The following is a 22,811-nucleotide window of genomic DNA, read 5'->3' as shown; positions in this document are numbered from 1 at the left end:
GGCGGTGCTGGCTCAAAGGGCCGAATGGCCTACTCCTGCACCTATTGTCTATTGGCCTCTAGTATATCAGGAAGATTGTTTGTGTCCTCCTTAGTGAAGACGGATCCAAAGTACCTGTTCAACTCATCTGCCATTTCTTTGTTCCCCATAATAAATGTACCTTTTTCAGTCTTCAAGGGTCCAACTTTGGTCTTAACTAATTTTTTTAATTAAACGGGGTTACCCAAGGGATGTCTCTTAATCTTGAAATTAGCTGTACTGCTAAAAACATTAATATAAATGTTTTGCAAGATATTCCTAACTTTCTATTGGGAAATTATATTTTTTGCTCTGTTTTGTATATGCTTTTTGTTTTAAAGTATATAGAAGCTCAATGTATGCCTTAAATTCCTGTCCAAGCTCTTGGCTTTCCATTAATTGAATACAATCTGATATTGGATATTTTTAGCTTCAATACCTGCAACTTATTTTTTGGCTAAAAGAAATTCAGAATAGAAATCAGATTAATGAAGTGCAGAACAGTGTGTTCCAATGAAAATGTGCACTTTACAGATGAGAGGACTTTATTTATTGGTTACACCCCAAAAAACACATACGGCACGGATCGCTGGAATACTAAATGTGTGTGGAAGGGAAATGTTTCTCTTCACCTGATCCATTATGTTCTGGCTGTTTTTGTTGAGGTGCACAGCGGAAGGTGTAATTTTGGCTATGTTTATGTGCATTATTTGACATTGTTTATGTGCAGAAATATATTTTTTGCATTATGCAGTGAATGATTGGTATGTTTTCATAGTTATGATGTATAACCATATGGCAGCTGTGTTGTTTATTATAGCAACAGCATCTTGGGAGTTTTTAAACTAGGTAGCAGGCAGGAAGTCAAACATTCATGGTGGGATATTCGTGGAGGATTACCAAGCCAAGCTCAAGACCTGCTGTAATATGTGCCCATGTAACTGATTTCAAAGATTTTCTTGGAAATGGTCAATTTTTATTGCATGTTGTAGCATTTAACAGATATCAGCACGAGTATCTTAATTGGCTTAAATTGACTGAAGCATTTCTTAAATGTATTTCCAAAATTTGAAAAATTGCAGAAGAGAACTTGCTCTCCTCAATGATCTTCATCACAAGCAAAGAGTAATGAACCTGAATACAAAATTATAGAGTGCATCAATCACTTCTGTTTGCTAAATATTGAATCAATTAAAAGATTACTGTAGCTATTTAAAAAATACTGTACAACATAGGAATCGGCAAACGTTTTTGTTAGTAAACAGTGCAGGCAATTGGAATTGCAATACATTGTTTCCACAATTTAGTCAAGTCAAGTCAATTTTATTTCTCTACCACATTTAAAAACAACTCTCGTTGACCAAAGTGCTTTACATTAGTGCAGGTACTAACTTGCTACAAACAGTGGTACATAGATCAACAATACATACATAAATACATACAGCGCTCCCTCAGAGAACCTCAAGAAAGGCTTGAGAGTAGAAATAAGTTTTAAGTCTAGACTTAAAAGAGTTGATAGAGGGGGCAGTGCTGATGGGAAGATGGGTGCTGCAACCACAAAAGAGCGGTCGCCCCTGAGCTTATGCCTGGACCGCGGGATGGTCAGTAACCCCAAGTCGGCAGATCAGAGGGAACTGGAGGTGGTGTGGTGGGAAAGCAGATTTTTGATGTTGGTGGGGACGAGCCCGTTAAGGGTTTTGTAAACAAAAAGGAGGAGCTTGAAATTGATTTGGAACCGCACTGGGAGCCAGTGGAGAGAGGCCAGAATCGGGGTAATGTGGTCCCTTTTTCGGCTGCCCGTCGGGAGTATCGTAGGAGGAGGAGCCATCATGGGGAACGGCTGCTAACCAGCAGCCGTCCGTTTAATTCATTTTTTTTAAAAGTTTTTAGTAAGTCGTGTTCTTCGTTTGTTGGAGAAATGGACTTCTTAATGTGGGGGGAAGGAGGTAATTATACTTCTAGGTCCCTACTGGGTCGGTGAGGCAGCTTTTTTCTCCGGGCTGCCCGTCGACCCGTCCTCGTGGCCTACCAGCGGGCGTGGAGCGCCATTTCCTGGCGGGGACTGCCCAGCACCTCGGCTTTGTTGGCGGCACAGCGCTAGAGCGCTATCGCGGAGCGGGCGATGCCTTGCCTGGGCCGCCGCGCTGGATCAACGCGCTGGAGCTTCGGTGAGCTGTGACCGCCGAGATCAACACCTCCGGGCTGCGGGTCTGCGGAGCGGAGCGGGCGGAGCCGACTTTAACATCGGGAGCCTGGGAGCTCCAATCCGGCGCGGCCCTGTCGACTTCGGAAGCCGACAATCCCCAGCTAGGAAGCGGCCGTTCCAGGTGGCCCAGCCGCTGTGAGGACTCTCCCGACGCCGGGGCAACACCACCCGGCCAGAACGGCCAGGAACATCGGGCCTCCGTAGAGGCAATAGCGGTGGCCTCAATAGGCCTGACTTTGGGTGAACTGGGGATGGGGAGGACTGGCCTTCCCCCACAGTGGTATCCACTGTGGGGGGGATGATTTTTCTGTGTGTAAGTTAACATGTTAGTCTGTGTCCAAGATGGCTGTCGGAAGGGAGAGTGGACGCTGGCACGCTTTAGCTGCCGCTGCTCTCTCTTCACATTATGTTTTCTGATTTTTTGATTTTGTGTCTTTGGAGCGATTTCTATCTTTAATTTGTGTATTGATGATGTCCTTATTATTTATTTTTCTCCGACTATATGTTTTTTTTCTCTTCTGTTCATTTTTGTAAGGTGTCCTTGAGACTTTGAAAGGCGCCCGAAAATAAAATTTATTATTATCATTATCGCTGCGGTGTTTTGGACCAATTGCAGGCGTGAATTGCAGGAAGGACATTATTGCCATAGAGGGAGTGCAGAGAAGGTTCACCAGACTGATTCCTGGGATGTCAGGACTGTCTTATGAAGAAAGACTGGATAGACTTGGTTTATACTCTCTAGAATTTAGGAGATTGAGAGGGGATCTTATAGAAACTTACAAAATTCTTAAGGGGTTGGACAGGCTAGATGCAGGAATGTTGGGGAAGTCCAGGACAAGGGGTCACAGCTTAAGGATAAGGGGGAAATCCTTTAAAACCGAGATGAGAAGAACTTTTTTTCACACAGAGAGTGGTGAATCTCTGGAACTCTGCCACAGAGGGTAGTTGAGGCCAGTTCATTGGCTATATTTAAGAGGGAGTTAGATGTGGCCCTTCTGGCTAAGGGGATCAGGGGGTATGGAGAGAAGGCAGGTACGGGATACTGAGTTGGATGATCAGCCATGATCATATTGAATGGCGGTGCAGGCTCGAAGGGCCGAATGGCCTACTCCTGCACCTCATTTCTATGTTTCTATGTGACAGGCATGATTGGCTGATGCCAGTGTAAAGGGAGTTGCAGTAATCAGGACGGGAGGAGATAAATGAGTGCATGATCTTTTCATGTGTGATTTTAAAAAGTCATCTGTATGGGCTATATGTGACCACCTAGTTGTCTTGTTGTACATCAGAGACTTGGGCAGACTCAATAGGGGGGTTGCATTGGGTTATAGAGCTTGACGCGCGGAGCCACTAAATCCATCTGGAGGACATCCGTAACTTCCTACCTGTTAAAAAACGCCAAAATGTTGAATTTTTGAACTGTAAAAAATTGTGGAAATCGGGGTAAGTGTGAGAGACATGTACCCAACTTCAGAATTCCAAAAGTGAAGCGAAATGAAGGTAAATAGAAGCGAGAGCTGAAGGGACAACAACAGCTAAAGTGCTTGGCGAACATTGGTCGTGCAGATATTGGAATAAAAAATATTGGGAATTATCGTGTTTGCTCACTGCATTTCATCAACAGCAAGGCATTATTTGTGTTTTTTCTTGATTCCTTCGGTATCTTAAAAAGTCTCAGAAGTGATAAATCTGGCTATAAATTTTGCTTCAGAGGCGTTTTCTTTTTGTATGTAAAAACCTACGAGAGCCATGGGCGATTTAAAACATTTACAGCCAGATTTATCACCTGTAACTTTTTAGATGCCAAAGGAATCAAGAAAAACACAAATAATGCCTTAGTTGATGAAATGCAGTGAGCAAACGGCCAATGTTCGCCAAGCACTCTGGCTGTTGTTGTCCCTTCAGCTCTCGCTTCTATCTACCGTCATTTCTCCTGACTTTTGGAATTCTGAAGTAGGCTAAATGTCTTTCACGCTTATCCCGATTTCCATAATTATTTACAGCGCAAAAATTGACAATTTCAGCGGGTTTTAACGGGCCCGCTACACTGGAAACAATGGTAAGTGCCTACCTGCAGTTCATCGCGTGTACTCCATTTGGAGTAGCGTAGCAACAGTACGGGTCATGGGTCGTGACCCGACTGCCGTGAAACCTCCCTATACTTGGTTGTTGATTTGGCTTAGTGGGTCACTTGCCTCGAACGTGAAAGGTTCTTTGTTAAAGTCCCACTCCAGAGATTTAAGCTAAAAAAAATCTAAACTGATATTTTGCTGCAGTCTTTTGGGTGAATGTTAAAACCACAGTTTAAACAGCTGAGTCTTCTTGGGTGTCCTACCAATATTTATTCTTTGCTTCCTGTTACTAAAGAAAATTAACTAATTATTTTCATATTTGTGAGTTTCATGTGCCAGTTGGTTCTAGTGTTCCCTTGACTGATTTGGAAATATTTATTTGCCTACAAACATTTTTTGTGCTCTGAAGTATACACATTATTGATTCTCTTTTTGTTTCTTATAAACACTCTTAATGAATGAATTTGTCTATTTGTTTAATGAAATCAAACTTGTTTTAGGGTTAGCTATATTTTGCAAAATTGGATAAATTGGAATTTTCTGTTTTCTAAACAAAAACTAGGTGTTAACATATTTACGCAGTCCTAATTGGGACACTCGCATTGCAGCTGGCCAAGCAGTAGAAGCTATTGTGAAGAATGTAACAGAATGGAATCCTACTCCAAAACTAAAGCAAGGTATTGGCTTTATGTGCATGATTCTTATCACCCATTTCTTTTCAATCAAAATAATTGAACGTTGATAATGCAATTACATAATATTTTCAAAATATTCTTGATGAACTGTATCTAGTGCATTTTTGTTTAACATTTCTCTTCTTAAACGGGTGATTGGCAAATAGCGTTTAGAATTATACAAATCAGGTGCAGCACAGTGGCACAGCGGTAGAATTGCTGCCTTGCAGCTCCAGAGACCCGGGATCGATCCTGTCCACAGGTGTAATGAAGCCAAAGGGCCTGTTTCCACGATGCATCTCTAAACTGAACTAAATTCTTCATTACAGCTGACTGACTGCGAGACCTGTTGTGTACGAGTAACAGCATGGGAATTTAAGATGTTTGGTTAGTCTTTACGGCCCTATATGATTGAAATAACAATTCTGCTTCCTTTTCAGGTTGTACATATTCATTTTTTATATGGTGCAAGCTTGTGTTAACCTTTTCTCATCATGACCGAGTCCTCCAACATGCCATGTTTTGCTTGCCTTTGTATATTCTTTTGCACTGCAGTTCATCATCAGTCTTTCTAGTTTTCTAATGCTTTTGTTTCACAGCAGATAGGCCAAATCATCCCTCGTCAACTAAGGCACCAAACGTTAGCATGGTAAAGATGTTCCCAGACAGGACTCCCCACAAAAATTGGGAAACTAGTCTCCAGTCTGGTGAAGAATTTTATGGAATAATCAAACAGTAGTCTGACATAGTCTGGCTCACAAAGTCATAATTTCCAGACAACATACTATTCCTTCATTACAATGTCAGTCGTATCTTGTCCTAGCAGGTCAGATTCACTGAAGAGGGGAGCTTGCAGGTCATGGGTATGAAGGAATGTCTCTGGGTATCCTCAATATTGATTCAGATTCAGGGTCAGTTTCTTGCCAACTGTATTAGACAGTGAGCGTTCCTCTCATCAACTAGAGTGATGTTCTGCCCTCCCATCTACCTCATTATAGACCTGTGAACTATCTTTATTGGACTTCAATGTTATACCTTGCACTAAATTATCATTTGCATACTGTGATCAGCTTGATTTGTATTCATGTGTAGCCTTCTTTGACCGGATAGCACCCAAACAAAAGCATTTCACTGTACCCCAATACACGTGACAATGATAAACTAAAACATTAAAGAAGCTATAGTGCCCCAAGGCATGGATAAGGAGTACCACCAACTGTTAGCTCTCGGGTGATGATTTGGTACTTCTCTTCTGAATAGTACTCGAAAGAAACACTAAAACTAGCGAGGACACTGAATTTAGGACATCATTTTTCATTACCAAAGATAGCTTGATGGTATGCCAGACAAGTCCTTAAGGACATTGCTATCAAACCAGTCCTGTGGCTGGCAGTGAACCAACCAACATATGAGTGAAACCTATTTGAGCCTCTCTTCAGCAGTCTACCTGTTGATCTTGCACCTGCCGTTGACAACATTGGTAGGATGGACCACTTAAAAGTTCTTGCGGAGATGAAGCTTGTTTTCATATGAAGGACCCTCTCCATCATGTTGTCTGACAGACACTTTCATCGGACTGAATAGGATACACACAGAGCATAACAGGCAGATCAAAATTGGCATGTGCGAAGTGCCCTGGACAGCAGAAGTGCAATTCCCTCCCAACCTGTAACTTCAAGTCCTGGTATTACCTTGTTTTGCTGTGGCAGTCAAGCCAGGAGATCAACCCGAGTTCAAGAGTGCAGAAAACTGGGAACAGGATAAAGTGTATAATGTGGACACTAATGACTAATCACTATTCAATTTAATTTTAGAGCTAGCGTCAGAAAATCCAACGGATGAAACGTCTTTGGATCGTTTGAGCTTTGATAGATTTGACATATCACGTCTTTTGAAACATGGAGCATCTCTGCTTGGCTCTGCTGGTGCCGAGTTTGAAATCCAACATGAAAAATCAGGTACATTACTCTTTCATTTTGGGTAATTAAAAAATTCAGTTTTATTTGAGTTATGTAGTCATTGATTTGAAATTTATTGCACAATCCTAATAATAACAATACCAGTGTCGCTCTTACTCTATCCTTGCATCATGCTGCTTTGTTCAAACAACGTAGCAATTTTTATTATTTGTTCATAAAACACGCACATAGTTAGCATCTATTGTTCATTCCTTAGTTTAAATTGTTACGAAGGAGAAGCTGCATGGGAAGCTGAATGATCGCGAAGGTGGATAAGTCACTGGATCAAACTACACCCCGAGGTTCTGAAAGAAGTAACTCTGGAGATTTTGGAGACATTTGTAATGATCTTTCAAGAATGACTAGAGTCAAGAATGGTACCAGAGAACCGGAAAATTGCAAATGTATCTCCACTGTTTAAGGAGTTAGCGAGGCAAAATAAAGGAAATCATCGGGCAGTTAGCCTGAATTCAATGGTTGGTAAGATTTTAGAGTCCATTGTTACGGATGAGGTTTCCGAGTACTTAGAAGCACAAGATAAAATAGGCCGCAGTCAGCATGGTTTTGCGAAGGGGAGATCTTGCCTGACAAATCTGTTGGAATTATTTGAGGAAGTAAATGCAGGTAGACAAAGGAGAGGCAGTGGATGGTGTTTAACTGGATTTTCATAAGGCCTTTGAAACGGTGGCGCACGTGAGGCTGCTCATCAAGATGAGAGCCCATGGTATTAGAGGGAAGATACTAGCAAAGATAGAAGATCGGCTGACTGGCAGAAGGCAAATAGTGGGAATAAATGGGGCCTTTTCTGATGTTCCGTAATGGGTCATTGTTGGGTCAGCTACTCTTCATGTTGTATGATTTTGATGTAATTAAAGGTTTTGTGGCCAGATTTGTGGATGATATGAAGATTGGTGGGAGGTTGTGTAGGGGAAGCCAGGGAGTCTGCAGAAGGATTTGGACAGGTTTGGAGAGTGGGCAAAGAAATGGCAAATGGAATACAGTCGTGCACTTTGGTAGAATGAATAAAACTAAACTATTTCCTAAATGGGGAAGATTCTAAATGAAAATTCCCAAAAGGTTAATTTGCAAATTGAGTTGGTAGTAAGGAAGGCAAATGCAATGGCAACATTCACTTCAAGGGGAATAGAATATAAAAGCAAAGATGTAGTGCTGAGGTATTATAAGGTGCTGGTCAGACCACATTTGGAATATCTGAGCAGTTTTGGGTCCCATATCTGAGTAGGTATGTGCTGGCATTTGAAAGGGCCCAAAGGATGTTTATGAGAATGATCCTGGTGATGATTGGCTTAATGTATGAGGAGCGTTTGATGGTTCTGGGCATGTACTCGCTGGAGTTTAGAAGGATGAGGGGGAACCCATTGAAACCTACAGGAAAATGAAGGTCCTAGGCCGAGTGAATGTAGAGAGGATGTTTCCAGTAATGGGATAGTCCAGGACCAGAGGCCATAGCCTCAGAATAAAAGGACGTACCTTAAGAATGGAGATGAGGATGAATTTCTTTAGCCAGAGGGTGGCGAAACTGTGAAATTCATTGCCCTTGATTGTGGTAGAGGCAAAGTCATTAGATATTTTTAAAACTGAGATTGATAGGTCCTTGATTAGTAAGGGTGTCCAAGGTTACAGGGAGAAGGCGGGAGAATGGTGTTGAGAGGGAAAAATAGATCGGCCATGATCAAATGGCAGAGCAGGCTTGATGGGCAGAATGGCCTCATTCTGCTCCTATTTCTCATGACGTTATGAACCAAAAGATCCACTTGGTCTCGCTGATGTACAGGAGGCCACATCAGCAGCAGCAGCAGATGCAGTCGATGAAATTGGAGTAGATCCACATGAATCTCTATCTCACCTGCTGTGGTCTCTGGATAGAGGCGAGGAGTTATGGGGACAGGTGTTACATCTCCTGTGGTTGCAGGGAAATGTAGGTGGGGAAGGGGCAGCTAGGGTGGGAAGGGATGAGTGAACCAAGGAGTTGCAGAGTAACTCTTATTTCTTAACTTTTATTTGGTGGTCATTGCCTCTACTTGTGCGTTTGTTGCCACTTACCAACATAAACCTGATTGTTATCTGCTGCGTTTATGTATGCACTGTTCTCTATGGGGATTTTTTTTAGTAGAACCGAATATTGCAATCAGCAGCAAATATCCCTACGTCTAATCTAATGATAGAAGCAGGATCATTGATGAAGCAGCAGAAATTGTTTGTGGTTACAATCCTGTCCCAAGCTGAACTGAGACTGACATTCAATAACCATAGCATGCAAAAGCAAAATGTTGACATTGCTAATCTGATAAAGCAGTATGTTACTTCAAATGGACTGTCATCAACTTCAAATTTTATGTTTTAATTCTCAAATGGTGCCTGCCATGTGTTTTTGATTTTTATCGTGGATACTACCTAGTCTTGAATATTGTTCTCCGATCTACTCATGGGTCATGCCTGCAATAAATTTAGATGTAATTAAACTCCAAATTCACTCGAGTGGTGCTTAGCATTAATGTTGATTTATTATTTTTGCATGTGTCGAGATAAAATGAAAAATATGCTTGGCGCGGTTATGAGTCAACTCTCACTGTACGCGAGTACAAACATGCCATGCACAATTACAATTTACAAGCAAGCTATGTACATATTGTAAGTTTATAATTGCATGTACAATTGCAGTTGCTTGTTACTTCAATTACAACAGGTTGTATAAAGAGAAAAACACCGGAGCGCAGAATATAGCATTGTAGTGTTTACAGTATTGTACACACAGAGAAATTGCAGAATTTGTTTTTTTAAAGTGCAAAGGCCACAATGAGAGGTTGGGAATTCGGGGTGAATATCATCCTTGATTATGTGTAGGAAAGAACTGCAGATGCTGGTTTATATCAAAGGTGGACGCAAATTGTTGGCGTAACTCAGTGGGTCAGGCAGCATCTTGATTATGTCCTCCTTGATTATGTTGGATGCTTTCCTGAGGCAGCATGAAATGTAGATGGAGTTGATCGTGGTGGGGGGGGGGGGGTGTTCGTGTGATGGGCCAGATGCACAATTCACTGCAATTTATTGTGGTCTTACAGAGCTCTCGCTTAACCTTTTTTCCCTGTTGCCAGTCGGGCAACCTTGACAGCTTTTTAGGTTGCCAAATGACAGTTTAGGTGGTAATTTAAGACGGTTTGCATGACACGTGCGATAATGTGCTCGGACGAAGTGCGTAGTTACCAGTCGGAATTATGTTCAATGAAGCATTCCCATATTATGTTTAAGAAGGAACTGCAGATGCTGGAAAATAGAAAGGTAGACAAAAGTGCTGGAGAAACTCAGCGGGTGCAGCAGCATCTATGGGGCGAAGGAAATAGGCAACGTTTTGGCCCAAAACGTTGCCTATTTCCTTCGCTCCATAGATGCTACCGCATCCGCTGAGTTTCTCCAGCACTTTTGTCTACATTCACATATTATTTCTGCTTCAAATAACTCACAAACTAAACATATTCGCCAATCAAGACATGATATATACCACATGCAGCAAAATTATAATACAATATCTCAACTCTTTTTACACATTGCAATTAATGCAATTTCTATTAGTTCTTTCCACTTCCAAACAAAAATGTGGTTGGATTATTCAGCATATGATCAACCTGTGTCAATAAATCCTGGACCATGGTAACACATATGCTTAACCATACACACTACAGATTGATGCAAGCATGTTTTCTGTGAAGGACCTAAAATTACCATGACATGGCCATAGCATGGGTCGTTATTGCTATTGGCACAGAAACACTCTGGCTTCCCACATAATTTATCCATAACAAAATATACAGGTTGCGAGGAAATTTCTAAAGGCATTTTATGATAATAGCTGTTAAAACCGACCATACCCATCTGACAGGTTAAACATTACACTAACTGACAAGTGATGGCCAAAGGACATAACTGCAGCAAATGTTATTTTGGTAATATGTTTAAAGGTGTCAAAACAAATAATAACATTGGGAATTAAAACACATTTGATTGCATTCCGTTATCAAACATAGTCAATGTTCGCTCTGAAGACCATGAAGCACAATAGGGTCAGGGGGTGTGTGAATCAGTGCGGGGTGGATAGATGGCGGTGGGGGGTTAGAGAAGGCAATCGGTGCGGAATGGATGGATTGAGGCAGATGAATTAGTACGTGTTGGTTGGAGTATGTAAAATTGTGAGGGGAGAGCACGGGGATGTCAGTGGTGTTGAATGGGGGATCAGTACGGGATGGATGGGGGGGATCAGCACAGGATAAATGGGGGGGATCAGTACAGGATGAATTGGGGGGGGTCCGGACAGTGTGGATCGGAGGGTCTGTGCAGGATGAATGGGTCTTCACTACAGGATGAATAAGGGGATCAGTATAGGACGAATATCAGGACGATAGCGGCCGCTGCTTGCAAATCCGCCAACGGCGCTTTCAAAACAAGCCCTCTCGCACGCCGAGGCCGGGAAGAGGGAGGGAGGGAGAGAGAGGGAGGCTTCCTTCCGCCAGGCGGGGTGCGAGAGGAGGAGGAGATGGAGCCGTTGTTGCCGCTGTTCAAGGCCCGTCATTCGCTCCGACCCTTCGTCACCACGCACCTAGTATCTTTGCCCCGCAATCAAAGATACTAGAGGAATACAGCCGCCGACACGAAACGTCACGTTCCTATTCTCCAGAGATGCTGTCTGACCCGCGGAGTTACTCCAAATTTTTTGTGTCTATCGGTATAAACCAGTATTTGCTTGGGTGGTCAATGGCACCCGGGCAACCGCTAAATTTGAGCCGTGTCTTAGACAGAGCTGTTGCAAACCCAGCTGTAATGCATGCCAATAGGATGCTTTCTACAGTTCATCCGAAGAAGTTAGTAAGAGTCGTTTGAGACGTGCATAACTTCCATGGTTTTCTGAGGAAGTGGGAGACAATGGTGTACTTTTTTCCATAGCTTCAAGTAAGTTGGTCCAAGACAAATTGTTGGTGATATTTACGCCTAGAAAATTGAAATTCCTGACCATCTCTCCCTCGGCACTAAAGATATTGATTCCATCCTCATTTCTTGAAGTTTCTAGCTCATTTCTAGCTCCTTCTCCATCAATGATGACACACAAACTTGTTGTCTTGACACAAAATGCTGGAGTAATGCCCCTGTCCCACTTAGGAAACCTGAATGGAAACCTCTGGAGACTTTGCGCCCACCCAAGGTTTCCGTGCGGTTCTCGGAGGTTTTTGTCAGTTTCCCTACCTGCTTCCACTACCTGCAACCTCTGGCAACCACCTGCAACCTCCAGGAACCGCACGGAAACCTTGGGTGGGGCACAAAGTCTCCAGAGGTTTCAGTTCAGGTTTCCTAAGTTGGACAGGGGCATAACTCAGCGGGCAGGCAGCATCTCTGGAGAGAAGTTGGGTGATGTTTCGGGTCCAGATGGCTGAAGAAAGGTCTCGACCCGAAACATCACCTATTCCTTCTCTCCAGAGATGCTGCCTGTCCCGCTGAGTTACTCCAGCATTTTGTGTCTACCTTCCATTTTACCAACATCTGCAGTTCTTTCCTACACACTTGTTGTTTTGACATATCTCTTATCTCCTTCTTGTACCCCGTCTTGTCACTTTTCAAGATCCAGCCCACTACAGTAGCATCATCTGCAAACAGTTAAATGGGGTTAGAGCAGTGCATTGGGAGTACAAGTAAGAGTCTTAGAACACATTGTTGTGGGGCACTGTGTTGAGAATTTTCACAGAGAATGTTTTGTTGCCTGTTCTCCCTGATTGTGGTCTATGGGTAAGAAGTCAAGGATGCAGTTGCAGATGTGGTGCTAAGAACTAGATTGAGGAATTTGTTTTGGATTACAGTGTTGAAGGGGGACTATAGTCAATAAATAGGAGTCTGACATGGGTGTCCTTGTTATCTAGATGTTCCAGGGATATATGTAGGGTCAGGAAGATGGCGTCTGCCATGGTCCTGTGAAATAGTAAGCAAACTGCAGTGGAGCAAGGTTTGCTGGAAGCCAGGAGTTAATAACCAGCCTCTTGAAGCACTCATGATGATGGATATCAGATCTACTGGACAGTAGTTATTAAGACACGCTACCTTAGCTTGTCAGCACTATTGATAATGACTTCAATGATTTGAGTAGAAACGGGGTAGTTGGATTGATATCCCAAATGTTTTCTAGTTGTAGAAAAAGCTATGACAAGGAGTAAAAACAAATAAAACTGGATGTTCCACCCAGCATGAAGGTTGCCATTGGATGGATTTGGGCATGTTAAAAACACAGAAAATAGACCAAAAATGCTGGAGTAACAAAGTTACAGGTAGCTTCTCGAGTGAATGAATGGGTGATGTTTCGGATCAAGATCCTTCTTCAGACTCTTGCCCAAAGTGTTGAGATGTCGTTGCTGTCATGTTGAGATGCGTCTAAATTGGCAGAGCTGTCCCAGAGAATAGCTTATCACAGATAACCCATTATCAGCAAGTATTATAGTCTGTTTCATTTTTTACATCGTGTACAAGCAATCATGTCAGTAATTAGGACCCTGGGAATCCTAAATCTTGTTGCAGTTCAGATGAAGTCTTCAAGCAACTGGTCAAATACAGGCAGATTAACCTGGCTACTAATTATCAGCAGCTGCCTACTTATGAATAATCAAAATTGCTTTATGTTGGACACCTTGTGGAAGAAGCATGGTATGGGTGGTGAACTTGAGTGACCATCATCAAAATTGGCTTGGTAGAAAAACTCCTGATGGAGCCATGCAACCTGGGATTACAGTGGGTAGGAAAAGATAAGATACAAGACAAAAACCTACTTTTGATTTTCAACATCTTGTTTGTTTTTTTCCTTTGTGTTTTTAGTTTGTTGTAAAATGTATGTTTTAGTTTATCTTTAGTTTTGTATTATATGGCGGGTGGGGGTAACTTTTCTTACCACTTTCCTCGATGGAGATGCGACTCTTTTTGTGTCGTATCTCCATCTGCACTGCGGCTTAACATTGTGGAGTTGGCGGCCTCTTGCTGAGACTTCTAGAACTCCCAAACCGTGGAGCCTGTGGACTTTAACATCTAGGAGTGGGCAATCCCTTTGCCAGGGGTCGGCCTTTGGTGCTGCAACCTGTGGGAGCTGCGGACGTTAACATCACGGAGCTCACGGTCCCTAGTTAGCGACCCGCTTCGGGAACTCCAAGCTGCAGGAGTTCAACCACTCCGATGCAGGAGCCTAGACTGCCCCGACGTGGGAGCTTGATTGCCGGCTGCAGATGGTTTGACTCCACCGACCATGGGAGGAAAGAAGATAAGACTTTTTGCCTTCCATCACCAGGGGAATGTGGAGGCGCCGCTGTGATGGATGTATGTTAACTTTTTATGTAGTTGTGTCTTATTGCTTTTTTGGTATGACTATGGCAAACCAAATTCCTCGTATGTTGCAAAACATACTTGGATAATAAATTGCTATTGAGATTATGATTACACTTGCTACAGATGTATCTATTCATGATAGTGCAGTAAAACTCTAATCCAACAATGATTTTTTTGAAAATCGTGATGGTCCAACATCTAGCTCGCTTATTATTCCTGTATGTGACCCTGAGATCCAGAGTCAAGCTTGCAGCCAGCCAGGTATCTGAAGTACAACCAGAGTTGCGATCTGGACTGTAGCTGACAGTGCTGTCAGTAATGAGGGGCCAGAACACCGCCATCGAGAATAGGGTAGGATTGATGATAAGCTCTATTTTGTTGTTATTGATATTGTTGCCTTCCTGCATTGCCTAATCAGAATGCCGTTCTTGTATCTGACATGAAAGTGCACATATGCTGAAGGGCAAGGAACAGTGGTAAAATGCTTGTACAATCTGTAGCTTGCAAATTGATCAGTATAAGTTTAGGTTAGGTGTGAGGTTGCCCTTTTTATGTACGCTGCCTTTTGTTTGCAGGCTTAGTGATACAGTCTTCTCCAGAGCTATGATATGAAATCATGCTTGCACCCTGTTATGTACGAACTACAGCAATGGGACAAGAGCTTTGTGTGAATGTTCTCCAGAGTTTGAATGATGTGGCTATCGTGGTTGAAATGCTGACAGTCTGTAAGCTATAAAAGAATGTGAATCTGGGTGATCTGTAAATTGCACAGTGTCTTGAGATTGTAAGTACAGTTGTCAAGATGCCGCATATGACCTGCAGACCATTGACTTCTTGCAGCACTGCATCTGGCTGGTTAAGATTGCATCTGAGTTACTAGTTCCCTGCCTCAAAAAATTCAAATATACATTTCTTATCTCTGATCTCAAGATTCAAGAGTTTATTGTCATGTGTCCCAGATAGGACAATGAAATTCTTGCTTTGCTTCAGCACAACAGAATATAGTAGGCATGAATACAGAACAGATCAGTGTGTCAATATGCCATTAGATAAATATATACACACATGAATAAATAAGCAGATAAAGTGCAAATAAACAGATAATGGTCTATTAATGTTCAGAGTTTCAGTTGCCTGATGGCTGTGGCGAAGTAGCTATTCCTGAACCTGGACGTTGCAGTCTTCAGGCTCCTGTACCTTCTACCTGAAGGTAGCGGGGAGATGAGTGTGTGGCCAGGATGGTGTGGGTTCGCGATGATGCTGCCAGCCTTTAGAGGCAGCCACTGCGATAGATCCCCTTGATGGTAGGGAGGTCAGAGCCGATGATGGACTGGGCAGTGTTTACTACATTTCGTAGTCTTTTTCGCTCCTGGGCGCTCAAGTTGCCGAACCAAGCCACGATGCAACCGGTCAGCATGCTCTCTACTGTGCACCTGTAGAAGTTCGAGAGAGTCCTCCTTGACATACCGACTCTCCGTAATCTTCTCAGTAAAGAGAGGCGCTGATGTGCTTTCTCTATAATTACTTGAGTGTTCATGGACCAGGAGAGATCTTCGGAAATATGCACGCCCAGGAATTTGAAGCTCTTGACCCTCTCCACTGTGGGTCCCCATCCTACCCCTTCCAAAGTCCACAATCAGTTCCTTGATTTTTTGTTGGCGTTGAGGGCCAGGTTATTGTGCTGGCACCATTTGGTCAGTCGGTCGATCTCTCTTCTATACTCTGACTCGTCCCCATCAGTGATATGTCCCACAGCAGTGGTGTCGCCACCGAACTTGATGATGAACATAGTTTGCACTATGACCAGCTACGCAGTCATGAGTATAGAGTGAGTACAGCAGGGGGCTGAGCACGCAGCCTTGAGGTGCTCCCGTGCTCTTGTGCTGTTGTTTATATTCTTAGCTTTTTGGCATTTTTATAGACACTATTTTACATTATTGCAAGTGTGAAAATCAAATTAGTTCCTTGCTGTTACAGTGCATCAGGCCTGGGATTTACATTTTTCCCAAGCAGTTGTTAATCAACCCTACTAATTAATTCCCTTTGTGCTTTGTTCCAGGTGAAATTGATCACAAGGAAAGAATAGCTCACCAGAGAAAGTTGTTACAAAAGAAATTGGGCCTTGATATGGGAGCGGCTCTAGGAATGAACACGGAAGAGCTATTTAATGATGAAGATCTCATTTATAATCCCTCTCCAACTCCAACAGTACTGAAACAGCCTGTAGGTAGAACCTCGGGTTGTTTGACTTCAAGGAATCATGCAGTGGGTTTGGCTTCTTTTGTGCTTCTTGTAGCTTAAACACTGCATGTGTGTAGCAATGTTTCTCATTGTGCAACTATTAAAATGGAACAAAGCTTCAGGGTTGTCAATTGGAATTTGTACAGATTAATGAAGTTACCAAATTAGTGGGATCTCCTAGCATTTATTGCAATGGGATGAAATGTAAATGAAGAGAAGCCTTCCTACATGCATCCATATTTAATGAGGGATTTCTTAGCATTGAAAACAGTTTGGAGAGGATAAATCCAGAGTTGAAGTATTTGAAGAAGAACCGAAGATTTGGCCTTTATTCATTGACATTCAGATTAAATGGGCAGTAATCTTACTGAAACACCAGACTTTGAGGGGCCTTGACAGGTCAGGGGGATATTTTCCCTTATGGAAAATTAAGAGCTCTGAATATTATTCCAGAATGAGATCACCTTTCTAAGACTGATTTGAAGGGAAATTTATTTTCTGAGGTTTGTAAATATTTTGAATTTTCTGATGCAGAGAGTTAAGGAAGCTGAGTCATTGAATGTGTGCCAGTCTGAAGTAGGTTCTTGGCTACAATTTTGGGAAGTTGAGGTGCATGTTAAACTGGCAGGATAAGAGAGGAGATTAAAGTTGGATGTGGTTGTTTTTGAATCTCGTGGGCTAAAACACCCACATGGCCCCTACTCCTCCCATTACTTATGTCTTTGAGAAAAGGAAATGATTAAAAGGTAATAATTATTTTCTAAGCAGTTTACAGTTGTCTTCATTTTAAACAGCATTTTTTCAGTGGAAAATTAAACAAGCACCTGGTAGTTTCCAAGGAGCATGCCAACAGATCTTGCTCTGACCGCAAGTGTGTATAAAGCGATAGAATCTGCAAGTTTACTGGCAAATGTGGAAATACCAAACTTGTCAATTTAAAACCGCTTTTTTCCCCCATTACATTGGTTTTGAATGCCTTGGTTTCTTTTATCATGAATTAAAAGCTCCACCAGAGTTGGTATTATAGAAAGATTTGTAAGAAAGGCAGCTGTTCACTAGCATTTGGGGCATTGATGCCCGTGGCTCAGTTGCCAATGTTGGGATCAATTTTGTGGATCATTACAGGCCAGAATGAATAGTGCGCAGATCTCTCGAAGTGCTATAAGAGCTAAGATGCCCCCAAAATAAGAGGGTGAAAGTTATGGCATAATTGAAAAGAGCGAGAACTTTTTAGTTGTAGCATTGCTGAAGTAGGATCCACTGTGGGTCAGCAAGCATGGGGGTGAAGATGAACAGGGCTTAATGCAGCATTTTGGGATTTAATGTGTGGATGGAAAAGTTAGTCAGGAGTTGCTAAGAGTGGTTGAGGTTTCTTAAATTGTAAAGCTGAATGAGGTAGTTGCAGGATTAGTAGGCATTAAGGAGGTCCAATTTGTTACTTTTGTTGATGGTTTTGATTACAGGCTCGAGGCTCGTCTAGGAGTCAAATATGGCTCTAAGATACAAACTTACTGGAATCAGTGGCTGGACTTTGGTTATGGAGTGAAGATGATAACTTTGGTCTTTCAAACGTTTCTATCCTTTGCAGAGGAAATGACTGGGATATAAAGTGTCCTTGAATATGTTGGCTGCAGCACGATATGTAGGAGTCAATTGGTGGGAGGGGGTGGAACGTCTATGTTGGTTTGCGTGTAGACTGGACTGTATTCACAGTTCTGTGCAAATACTTGTGGTGTTGAGCACAGCTGTGTGGCTTCCTGACAGCATGCTTTCTATGGTGCATCTGTAGAAGTTGTAAGAGTCATTGGAAATATTATTGAATTTCCTTTGTGTTCTGAGGAAGCATCGGGGTTGTTTTGTTTTCTTGACCTTGGCATCAATGTGGTTGTACCAGGACATATTGTTGGTGATGTATATGCCTGGGAAGTTGAAACTATGATCCACTTCCACTCCAGCATCATTGCAGTCTGGATCATCTACACCACTCCACTTCCTGAACTTGCTGATTAGTTCCTTCATTGCGCTGACATTAAGGGAGCGGCTGTTGTCGTTAAATCATGTTACTAAACTATCTCTTTTCTGTACTCCATCTGACCATCTTATGAGAGAGAAAGGTTTTATAAATGTTCTTAAAGCAGGGTCCAAGTTTTCCTTTTGTGTCTTGAATTAATCATTTAATTATAGATTTGACGAAGGGCCATTTACCCAAAGTAATTTCTGTAATATGTTTAGGGATAGGTAGAAATTAACATTGTTGAATTTTAAGGAATTTGGGAACACTAGTGTTTACAACATTATTTTCCAACAATCTTAATCAATAAGTGTGCAGTTTAAATGTTCTGGCAGACTATGATTGGTTTAATAGCTATCCATAAATCCACTAGGCTGCTGCGAATGACACGTGTTGCTACCAAAGCACTGGGGTTGTAGGTAGTCACAAAACCAGCTTCTGCAATTTTGTGTATTCCTTCGATTTAAACCAGCATCTGCAGTTTTTATTTTTCTACACACTTGTGTTTGTAGCCTTGTTTCTACCCAGAACCTTCACCAAATGTGACGGTGAATCTAATTGTGAATGTACACAAACATCCAGTTACTAAGTTTATTCTTGATGATATTGAAAGTTAGTTATTAATTGATTGTTGTCATATTTAAGCTTTCCTGTAGTAAAAAGCATATTGTAATGCATGATGTGATTTGAAAAAAAAAATCATCATGACAAGGTTATTTTTCTTACGTAAGTTGAATAGTTCACAGCTCTCTTGCAAGCTTTTATATAAGTTGAAGAGGTTAATCAGATAATAAGGGGCCAGAGGATGCCATTGGGATGACTGGCTTTTAGCAAAGAGTGAAAAACAACTCCATATTTGGAGGTGGCTGAACGTATATTAACCACGGTTTTCTGGTATTTCTTTGTGTGCTGCGGGAGATTTGGAGGTAAAACTGTTGCCTCTGGGTCTCTAGGTCCACACCCGTCAGACGTTAAATTAAAGCTTTGTATGGTCTTAAGAATCTTTGTCTATCTTTTTAAGTGAACTTACCATTTAAAAAAACCATGCTTACTAACATTTCTAACTTCCTTGATCTGTTATTCAAATGTAATTCTGCTTCAACTAAAATATTTTTAGCCTAGTGGATGGAAAATATGTCTTGCTTCCTTGGGCAACTTAAGTAAATGTCTTCAATGGATCTTTGCCTTTCTATCTTCAATTGTCAAATTCCTAATGAACTGTAATTTTCACTTTTAAATACCCCAGCAATTACAGTATGATAACTTTTTTTTGTGTGGGATATCACAAAAGAATGCAATAATTTGTACAACTTCTTTGATCAGGCTTTATTACCATCACATCGTGGGTTGTTGATTAATGCCAGACCTCTGCTGCTGCTGTCTTAAACTGTTGCTACCCTGGGGCAATGTTTCCCTTCCTGCTGGAAGATTTTAGGGGTAGTGTTTAGTATCTCTCTAGTCTTATAGACAGTGCATAGTATGTACCTGGGTTAGAAATATGTGGGGTTTCTTGCCCTTTGCCTATTTGTATTTGGGTTGGAAATTTGAAAATGGATAACTTGATCATAAACTAATTGCTAGTTTTCTAAAAGTTATTTTGTACAGATCTGTTTTTTGCAGATCATAAGCTGTTTTCTGTTATTTCACATTCATAGGAACCTTTAGTGCACCAGGGAATTAATTTGGATGTATCAGAGAAATGTTCAATTAATCCAAGGTCGAATGGAAACATTAAAAAAATGTTTAAATGGATTTGCTGTTCCAGAATCTATTGAAGAAGTAAACTTTTGAAAGGATACTTTAAGTACAAAATCAAAGCAGTGACTATTGCTAGAAGCTTCTAATGCTGACCGAATGTAAATAGTCAACTACTTTAATTTTTTTTTGTGGTGTTTCTTTTTCCTGGAGTATTATATTTTAGAAATTATCAAATGTAAATATGAATTAATGGAATGACTTCAATCATAATTAAATTTTGCAAGTGGATTTGGGAGGACTTCTCATTCTATTCTGACATGCTTAGCAAGAGATGAATATTCCTACCCGATCTCCATGCAGAAAAGTCTGCAGAAGTGGCTTATTGTAGCTCCACAGACGTCATGAAGCAAGATACCCAATTGATGTTTATTCTCTTTTGCTCAAGCACTACCAAGCCAACTTAACTATTGCTCTCATTGAGAAACTGACTATACATTGACCACGATTTAAACAGTAGACTTGATAAGCTATGTGAAATAACTATAAACATGGTAATATGACCAATTATTTAGGGTGCTTTGTTTTCAAGCACTGTGCTTTATGATGATAATGCTGATTAACATGTTTTCCTCTTTTTGGTAGCTTGTTCAGGCTGCTGATCTGATTGAAGCTGAATTTCAACCAGGAATGAGCAGCAGACAGAAAAATAAAGCAAAGAGGATGGCTAAGCTGTTCGCTAAACAACGATCCAGAGATATAATAGAAGGAAATGCAAACAATGAAAAATGGTATGGACAATGTTTGCTTCTGTTTTAACTTGTGCTGAATAACCTTAATAGTTGATGACAAAGCCATGGACAGTTATTACAACCCGTATAATGGCTTTGGGGTTTAACTTTGTAATATTTTGTACTGATGAGATTCCATTGTAGGATTAAGTTTTAGCTACACTTTTTCATTCAATGTAGAAACTCGAACCATTTTCCGGGAACTGTGTACTTGTACCCTTAGATCCCTCTTCTCTATAACACCAGGGTCCTAATGTTCACTGTGAAGGTCTTGCCTGGGTTTGACTTCCAAATATACAAAACTTCACACTTATCTGAATATGTTCCATGTTCCCAATTTCTTGTTAAATATGTCATTTGAACCAAGCACAGTAGTTATCTGAATACACTTAAACAAAGAATGTATTTTTAAACTCTATTTTAGGTATTTTAAAATGTTTGCCCACTACCTCTGAAACTATAATGGATGGCAGCTTATGATGCATCTGGCATGTGGTAACTTAAAGTATTTTTGGAGGGGAATTCAAATTACTCAGTAAATGGGGGAAAAAAACTAATAGGAGATTTTGTTAAATGGGATTTGCACATTGATTTAGAAATGAGTAGAATGGATATCTGTGGTTCAATTGATACGGTCACATTGCTATCAAGAATACAGATGTATATGAGTTTTCTTTAATCTTTACTGAGGTCAGCTAATGTAAGCAATTATTCTGACATTAGCCAAAAATTACCGAACCAGTGAGAACCAAAATTCATTTATGGATTTTTGTAATCTTTCCAGCTAGTGTATGTATGTATGTATGTATCTAATTGTGAGGTCAGGTTTACAGTTGTTGATGACATTTTTCCGGCACCCAAACTCAATCAATGAACTACCAACACTCACTATTAGGATTTATACAAAGAATGACCACAAGAGTAACTGAAAGGTTGTTATTGAACCATTTTAAACTGGCTTGTATGAGGAGGGATATTTGGAGAGGACCAATTTGAAAAAGGTTCATAATTTACTGCTTAATATGTGGAAAAATTGTAGCAGTAGTTCAGCCAAGCAGTATAATTTTTTTTTTGTATTTCTGTAATATGAGGGAGAATTAGGTAGTTTTAGCTGTGATTCCAATGTGATCAATTGGAAGAAAACCCTGAAGTATAACATGTTTAGGAATGATATAATTTAGCAATTCTTGTGTATTGAATGTACTGCAAGTGGGCAGAGTTATATCTGTTATCAAGTGTCTTTTACAGTACCTGCCTCAACTACTTCCTCTGGCTGAACACCAGAGCTCAATCCGCCTGGACCTACCTGATCTCAATAGACAATAGGTGCAGGAATAGGCCATTTGGCCCCTTGAGCCAGCACCACCATTCAATGTGATCATGGCTGATCATCCACAATCAGTTCCCCGTTCCTGCCTTTCCCCATATCCCTTGACTCCGCTATCTTTAAGAGCTCTATCTAACTCTCTTGAAAAGCATCCAGAGGACCGGCCTCCACTGCCCTCTGAGGCAGAGAATTCAACAGACTCACAACTGTCTGTGTGAAAAAGTATTTTCTCATCTCCGTTCTAAATAGCTTACCCCTTATTCTTAATCTGTGGCCCCAGGTTCTGGACTTCCCTCAACACCGGGAACATGTTTCCTGCCTCTAGCGTGTCCAAACCCTTAATAATCTTATATGTTTCAATAGGATGCCTCTCATCCTTCTAAATTCCAGAGTATACAAGCCCAGCCCCTCCATTCTCTCAGCATGTCAGTGCCGCCATCCCGGGAATTAACC

At 41.3% G+C, this 22,811-nt stretch overlaps 1 protein-coding gene across 2 annotated transcripts in view; it reads left to right on the top strand.

The window, feature by feature from the left end:
• The window catches only part of btaf1 (BTAF1 RNA polymerase II, B-TFIID transcription factor-associated), a 111,580-nt gene that overhangs the window by 20,405 nt on the left and 68,364 nt on the right, over nucleotides 1-22,811 (top strand). The window contains exons 3-6 of one of the 2 annotated variants that reach the window (XM_055646618.1): nucleotides 4,859-4,973; nucleotides 6,785-6,928; nucleotides 16,353-16,516; nucleotides 20,886-21,031. In XM_055646618.1, coding sequence (XP_055502593.1) covers nucleotides 4,859-4,973; nucleotides 6,785-6,928; nucleotides 16,353-16,516; nucleotides 20,886-21,031 — 569 coding nt within the window. Of the gene's footprint in view, nucleotides 1-4,858; nucleotides 4,974-6,784; nucleotides 6,929-16,352; nucleotides 16,559-20,885; nucleotides 21,032-22,811 lie in introns of both variants that reach the window. The other variant, XM_055646617.1, reaches the window with a different exon arrangement.

The sequence above is a fragment of the Leucoraja erinacea genome, chromosome 15, assembly GCF_028641065.1.
Source record: "Leucoraja erinacea ecotype New England chromosome 15, Leri_hhj_1, whole genome shotgun sequence".
NCBI classification, from domain to species: Eukaryota; Metazoa; Chordata; class Chondrichthyes; order Rajiformes; family Rajidae; genus Leucoraja; species Leucoraja erinaceus.
This window is presented reverse-complemented; position numbering and strand designations above follow the sequence as displayed.